The 8,511-nt window shown below is 34.5% G+C and overlaps 1 protein-coding gene across 1 annotated transcript; it reads left to right on the top strand.

Moving 5' to 3' along the window:
• Positions 1–633: 633 nt before the first annotated feature.
• LOC108475171 (uncharacterized) lies at positions 634–1,658 on the top strand. Its single transcript, XM_017777160.1, has 2 exons — positions 634–911; positions 1,157–1,658. The coding sequence occupies exons 1-2, from the start codon at positions 634–636 to the stop codon at positions 1,656–1,658; spliced, it is 780 nt and encodes a 259-aa protein (XP_017632649.1).
• Positions 1,659–8,511: the final 6,853 nt, after the last annotated feature.

Genomic DNA, 8,511 nt, shown 5'->3' with positions numbered 1-8,511 from the left:
TATTTTTGAGAAGATGATTCTGAACAAATAGTGTCAAAAATGCTTCAAGAAGGATGCACTGTTAGCAAAAGTACTGAAAAAAGATCCCACGTGGACGCTTTTTTTCTACAGTAGTTTTTGAAAAAATAATTTTGAGAAGATGTTTCTGAACAAATAGTGTCAAAAACGCTTCAAGCAGGATGCACTATCAGCAAAAGTACTAAAAAAAGCTCCCACGTGGACGTTCTTTTTCTACAGTAGTTTCTGATAAAATAATTTTGAGAAGATGTTTCTGAACAAATAGTGTCAAAAACGCTTCAAGCAGGATGCACTGTCAGCAAAAGTACTGAAAAAAGCTCCCACATGGACGCTCTTTTTCTACAGTAGTTCCTATTTGGCCTGAGGTTATAAATAAGCCAAATTTTATTCTCAGGTTGCATAAGTTACAGCAAGAAAAATTAGAGACGTTAAGCAAAATAGAAATTGAAGATGAGTGAACGTATTAGTGTTGTTATTTACTATGATGGAGAGGTTCGTCACACCGAGAATGGCTTTTTTTTATCAGAGAATAAAATGTGACTGGTTTTTAACCAGGACATAGATTTGACAAAATTTCGTAAAAGAATTAGGTGTAAAATTTTTGGAATGACGCCAATGAAAGTTTTGTCTATTAGGTATCGATTTTGTGCTTCTGTTGATCCTGTGACATATGACTTGTTCGACATCAAAAGTGCTCGTAGCTTGGAGGCAATGCTGCAGACTCATCTTGCTAGTGGATCACCCTATATTAAGTTATATATACAATTTTCATCGCCAAATGATGCATTTGCGACTTCAACATCTATTGCTGTTCGAGAGGAATACACGACCCTTGCTCGAAACTCTGTTAGTGAGTTGCAAAACACGGAAGCGCCCGTGTTTAGTAGCAATATGTAATACACAACCCCTACACGACACTCCGTCAGTGGATGGGACATGCACCTCGGTGGGTCAATGTTTGATACTGGAAATACGTACTGGGGAATGACATCAACTTCTAATGGTTGGCAATCTACATCTAATTGGGACGTTATGAAATGCCCAGAAAAAAGGGATGACATATTCCCTACGAGATCCACCGGCGAGGGGACCTCGTACGTTGCAGATGATGGTGGGTTAGATAATGAGTCTGATGTAGATCCACCTCGAGAGCCAGCCCTGATGGTGCAGAAGTTACATTATTTTCTGAACCGGAGCCTATTCTAACCAAACCTGAAGATGTTGAAGAAGGTTCAGATGAAGAAAAAGATCCACGATTCAAGGCATACTCGTCTCCAACCCACATGGATAATGTCGATCTATCTGCAGATGATGTATTAGAGTTTCCAGATCTACCACATAGAACATGTAATCATACAAGTTCGTTATTAGATTCGGGTGAATTGGAAGTTGGTAATGAGTTTTCTAATAATGATAGTTTTCTTGGTGTATTGAAACAACATAGCATCATGAACGGGGTTAACTACCACGTAGTTAAATCTAAATCTGATAAGTTTGAAGCAAAGTGTGCAGTGCAAGACGATACATGTTCATGGAAAATCTACGCCTCGTTGAAGAAAAGGATAGGGTTGTGGAAGATAAAAACGTACAAAGGTCCATATACATGTGTTGGAGGTACAATATTTAGGGTTTTTGAATAATATTGTTATTATGTAATGTTGCATTATTTGACGTACTTCGTTGACAGGTGTTTTACAAGATCATCCCAAGATGGATTCAGATATGTTAGCTAGCTTAATACTACCGATGGTGAAGGTAGATCCCAGAACTTCAGTGCCGGTCTTAATTACCAATATTCATAGCCAAATAAGGTACACGCCCTCTTACCACAAGCCTTAGATAGCTAAGCAGAAGGCGTTGGAAAAGATGCATAGTGGGTAGGATGCTTCATATAATGAAATGTGGCAGTGGTGCCAAGTGCTAAAGAGATACGTCCCAAGTTGCATAACAAACCTTGAAATGGCACTTGCATACTACAACAACCGATTGCTCCATGGATACGTAGTGTTCAAATGTCTATTCTAGAGCTTTAAGCAATGTCGAGACGCCTGTCTATACTGCAAGCCATTGGTACAAATTGACAGTACCTTTATGTTTGGTAGATATTCCCATCGGCTATTGCTAGTTGTTGCACAAGATGACAGTGGAAGAATTCTTCCAATTGCGTTACAATAACACCGAGGGAGTCAGCTAATGACTGTGATTTCTTTCTTTCTAGGTTAAGGAGGCATGTCTGCCCCCAACCTGATATATGCATTATATCGGATCAAGACACTATAATACTAGCCTCAATTGAGTGACAGGGAAGCCTATAGCATCGCACACACTATCGGTATTGCCTAAGGTACGTTACGTCCAACTACTACAGGCAATTTCTATTTATAAGTGAAAAACGACAAGTGACCAACATGGGTATTTAATCTCTATTAATATAATTTCATTTGTAATATTGAATTTATTCTAAATGGAAGAGTGGTATGTAATTTTTGCTATGAACTTATATTGGTAGGGTATGAGATAAGTAAAAACCGTTTTCATGAGATGTTGGCAGTTTTGTGTTTAGTTAATGAAGAAAGCGCGGACTACGTCTGTAACATACCTTTCGAACAGTGGATACAAACATACGATGGCGGCCTACGATATGGTCATATGACCTCAAACCTGGCTGAATGCATAAATTTTGTTTTAAAAGGAACGCGCCATTTGCTGATAACATTAGTTGTACGAGAGACATATTTTCGTTTAGCGGCACTATTTCCAAAGTGAGCAGCGAGTTATGAAGGCCAAATGTAGGGAGGCCATGTATGGTGCAGGAAGGTATTACAAGAAATTAACAAGGCGAAGGCATAGGCGAGCACTATGCACACAGTGTGTCACGATCGAGATAACCTATAGTTTCATGTGACGGAGTTTGACAAACAACACCAAGGTATTACTGGCGGATAATATCGCGTACACTTGAGAAATAGGACTTGCGACTGTGGGAGATTTGACACATTTCGTTATCCATGCGCTCATATAATTACAGCTTGTCAAAATCTCCGTCTGGATCCCATGAGCTATGTTGACGAAGTGTGCAAAATAGAATACATGTGCAACGTGTGGAGACACATATTCCCACTGGTCCTAGATGAACGTAAGTGGCCGTCTGTATCACTTTCTCCATTTAAGTTGTTACCAGATAGAGAATTGCGTCGCAAACCAAAGGGTTAACCTTGCTCGACTAGAATACGTAACAATATGGATATCTGAGAAACAACCAACCAACAGAAATTGTGCAGATAGTGTAGGAATCAAGGTCATACAAGTCGATCATGTCCAAATCGAAATAGCTGATAGTTGTTGTAATAAAACTATATTGCATTATTTATATTTTATTAAAAATATAAAAATATTCAAAATATTGCCTTATTTAAAAGAACTTCTATTTTATTAAAAATATAAAAGTAAATTACAATTACTTTATTCAAAACAACTTTTATTTTATTAAATGAAACAATATAAAAAAGTTCGTACAAATATATTGAAAAAAAATCAATGTTGATGCCAATCAGATTCAGTGCCACATGGGGGTTGTTGACGGTTACGCACTAGATTCCTCCTTTGTCCAGCTTCTGGCAGGGGTTATGATTGCTCCGGAGGGAATTCTGGTTCCTCCGGCAGGGGATCTAGTTGTGGATGTTGGGAGGATGACCCACATTGATAGAATAGTGAATGCGGAGGTATTTGCATCACCCATGGCGAAGGTGTTTAAATCCCATAAGGTAATGGGGATTGGTAAAAAGAAGAGCTCCCCGACAGCACCTCATGCGATCCCTTATGCGACGGTGGCCTATAGATCGACGGTCCACTTGGAGTAATTGGGAATGGAGATAAACCGAGCCATGCATTCCAACCTGCCATAGGACTGGAAAAAGGAAACATGTAGGGGTTAGGATACATAAAAGGGCTAGGATACGCACTTGGCATAATCTGAAAAGGCTGTGATATGGGTGTCGTCAGTTGAAATGTTGGGCCCAGTGACTATGTGAACGCTGTTGATGGGCCTGGTGATTGTATGGGCGCTGTTGATGAGCCCGCGTCGTCATCCCTTCTTTTTGGATTTAAAGGGCTCTATCGTTCCTTTTAGACACGAATTTGTAGTCGCCTCTCATCTTCCGACAGTAAATATGGCTTGCCATGGATCCTAAACCATGGCATGTATTTCGGCACGCACGCTAACTCTGGAACGATGATCGGTTCCCGAGTAGGTATGTAATCATACTGATTTTCCCACATTTCGATATATGCTGACCAAAATCTCGGTCAATCCGTATGTAACTACCGTAAATCGATTTTGTGCTCATCATTGAGCACTTCAGGTGCCACAGGAATCAATTGTCGGAATCCAAATTTCCGCAATACTCTATCTGACTGGTGCATCTCCATGATGGCATAATTGACCAATGGGACCTTTACATGCCAAATGTTCAGATTTTGAAAGTATTCATTCGGAATTACTGCCCGAATTGCTGGATTCTCGTATGGTGTCCATTAAAACTATATGAACATGATAAAAATATTAGTTATATGCATAATAATAAATACGAAATACTAAATACTAAATACTAAATACTAAATACTAAATACGAATCGACTATTTTATTATGTATATCTATTTTATTTAATACTAACTTGTGCTTTCGACCATTGGTCTAATAGAAGCCGTATATCTTCAAGAGAGGTAGGTAATCCAACATAACTTGCTGAACGGTTCCACCTAATTAAATAAATTTTTAGCACACAATTATATTTTAAATCTATGTAATAATTGTAAAATCTAATATAAAACTTACCTAGTTATGAGTGGAATGTATATGGGTGGTCTTCTTGATGACGTAAAAATGGAAAGCGAAACCGTGCTCATGATTGCAGTAATAATAGGCAACCTCCGATTTTGGCTTTATTCGGTTGTGCTGCCCCGCACATCTCCCGATACAATGTTGCCAACATGACAAACCCCCAACTAAATTCACCAACTGCTCTAAAATCAACAAGTTTTAGCAGCCATCTTAGACGTACGAGGTTTTGTGACAAGTCTGGCATCAGATAACCTCCAATTATCTCAAGAATGTATGCCCGAATATATCGTATTCTTTCTAGTTCAGTCAAATCATTATCCAGCTCTGGGAATGTGTCTAGTAACCAGCTCATCTTGATCTGACCTCCGTTAATATTATCCAGAATAGCACCCAAAAGCTTGTAGCATACGGCTCCCCAATCAGTAGATTGAGCGGACCTGGTGACTGCGTACCCATCCACCAGTAATTCCAATTGCAAATGCACGTCTTCTAGAGTGATAGTACACTCTTTGCATAGAAGATGGAATGTGTGCGTCTCGAGTCTCCACCTCTCTATCAATGTACTAATGAGTTTCGGGTTCAACTTACACCCCCAGCCTATCGTGGCCATGTTCCAAAAACCCGCTTCCCGCAGGTAATTCTCTATCAACGGTGATGGAGGACCAGGCATATTACGGCTATAGCATTGCAACACCCAATCTACAAATTTTTATAAAAAATTATAAAATTAAAATTAGTTAAAATTGCATAAATAAAAAAATTTAAATAATATTGAAAAATTAAATTTAACACTTACCATTTTCATTTGTTCGACGAGATGTATTTATTACTAAGATGAATTAATTCTCCGGCCATTGCTAACACGATCAAAAATTTTTTTATTTAAAAAATTATTCAGAAAAAATTTAAATAGAGATTTTTTGCAAAAAAATTAAAAAGAGCTTTGGAAGGAACTTGAGAGAAATTTGAGAGAATATTGAAAGGATTGAAGTGTGAAAAAAATGAAAGAGGGGTTTTATATATATATTTTTTACCGTTGGGGTCCGTTGGGGGGTAAAACTAGCAAAACGCTCTCCCAGGGATGTGTTTTGCTGACATGTCACTTGACATCGCGCTGACGTAGACGCGCTTTCGGGAAATTCAGCCATTTCCTGTAAATAATAAAAAAGTTAGCCCATTTCCGTAAATATTAAAAAAAAGGGCTTTATCTTGTAAATTGCCCAAAAAAATCAGCCTTTCTCTCTTCATCACAAAAACTAGTGTCGGCGAGCCTCTGGCCATCATCCTATAACCGGAAAATTCTCCCAAACTGAAATGACTAAACCAATTGAGTCAATTTAGCCGATTTTTTTTTTTTAACTGGAAATTACTCTACCCTATTTAAACCTTCTTTTCCCCAAAAACAGCTTTGAATCCCCCAAATCTATGGTTGAAACCTTAAAATTGAAAAAAGATTCCATCTTTACCGTCCACCATAAAATCTCCTCTATTCAGAATATGTGCTTTTCCATGACCCTAGCTACGTCACAGTTAAGATTTGAGAGATAGCATTGGAATCGACCCTAAGCTTATCAAAGAACAGAAATATTATAGATACACATTAAAAGATTTATTAAAGTATAGAGGTATATTTCCCATTAATCCCAAAAAACCCTTGTCAAAGAACTTTTTTTTCATTAATATTTGACAACTTTTTATTATATTTTGATAGGTATACTTTGGTTATAACAAACGTTGACTAAACATGTTAATGCCAAACTTCTGTTATTAATGAATTCATTCCAGATTGGAGAAGAGACATAGGAAAACGAACAGGGCTTTCAATCCTTAAGTATCATTTTTCTTACCAATGAAGCCTTCGGCTTACATTATTTAATTGATTTTTTAGGGTAAACTATATATATTGTTAATTATTAGTTTATTTTTGTTTTGATCATTTAAATTTATTTATTTTATTTTAGTTACTAACATTATCGAAATTTAATATTTTGGTCACTCCTTCGCTAAATCACTAACATAATATTGACATGGTGTTTTTTATAGGCATAATAACAAATTTAGTCCTATAATGTTTATAAGTTCTATCAATTTAATCCTAATTCTAAAAATTCAACAGATTTATCCTTCAACTTTACACATTCTACCAATTTAGTCTTAATTCTTAAAATTTAAAAATAAAATTAAATATTTAAAATTCATTTTCAATAAAAGATACAAAATTATAAATAAATACTCATTTTCCTTTTATTCTAACATGAATTTTTTTATTAAGTAATAATTTAATAAGTAAAATATTTTTATTCTTGTTTTTAGTTTTATTTTATATATAATAATATACGTTTGACCTTATTACCCAGTTCTTGCTAAATTTATTGAGTGTTGGGCACTACCTTTACTCATAACCATTGACATCAACTGCCCTTACTCATAACTTCTTGATTTCTACATCCTCCATCATCATGCTATTAAACTAGGAATCAATTGCAAAGCTAATAGCATAACCTTCCACCTATTGGTCTCCAAGCTTTCATCCTCACCTATGTATCCCCAATCATGCCATGCCTTCAAGCGCAACCTCAAACGCAATAAATTTATTTTGAGCAACAACTTAAAGATATCGATTCTTACCTTTTTCGACCTCATGCTGTGGTTCTTAACTTGACCTGAACGTGGTGATTATTAATGTTGAAAAAAATGGTAAAAGCTAAATATGCTTAAGTTTTCTTCATGGTTTTTCTCCTTAAATTGTTTTATTTATAAAATTATTGTTTTAATAAATAAATGTCATATTAGAAAATAAGAAAAAATATATGCATTTATTTATAAATATTTTATAATTTTGTATGCATTTTATAAAAATGAACTTTTAAATAGTTTTAATTTTAATTTTTAAAATTTTAAATTTTAAATTTTAAAAATCAAGATTAAATTGATAGAATGTGTAAAGTTGAAAGTTAAATTTGTTTTTTAAATTGTGACCAAATTGATAGAATTTGTAAATATTTGAGAGTTAAATTTGTTATTATACCAATAAAAAAATCACCCAACCTTCCCTTAGCAATTTAATGAAGGAGCGATCAAAATATTAAAATTTGACAATATTAATAATTAAAATAAAAATTCTAAATATAAGTGATTAAAATAGAAACATGTAAATAATTGGTGACTATTTATATACTTTCCATTTTTTATTAAGTTGTTGGTCTACTAAAAACTTACATATGTTTAATTTGATTGATATTAAGAATAGGGTTTGACTTTTGTGTTTGTAATTCATTTTCTTAACTTATTTGATTATTATAATACAATTGCATGCATTAAGAAAAAAGAAAATTTTGGTGAATGTACTTGGTATATCTTTTTATTAGAAGGATCAGATCAAATTAATTCATCTATTATTAAATAGATTAATTTAATACTTAAATTATTAAAAATTTAAGTAAATTTAAATTTTAACATAATTAATATTTATTGTTTTAAAAAATCTCATTTTACTATTTAACAGTGTTGTATTTTAAAAGCATTTTGTAAATAAAATACTTATTTGGAATTGATCTGTAAATAAAAAAAATTTCATATTGTTTTTGAATAATAGATGTTAACTCCATTATATTCTTTTTGTTTTTTTAAAAAATGGTTTCCATTTATTGAA

The sequence above is a fragment of the Gossypium arboreum genome, chromosome 3 (assembly GCF_025698485.1).
Source record: "Gossypium arboreum isolate Shixiya-1 chromosome 3, ASM2569848v2, whole genome shotgun sequence".
In the NCBI taxonomy this organism is placed as follows: domain Eukaryota; kingdom Viridiplantae; phylum Streptophyta; class Magnoliopsida; order Malvales; family Malvaceae; genus Gossypium; species Gossypium arboreum.
This window is presented reverse-complemented; position numbering and strand designations above follow the sequence as displayed.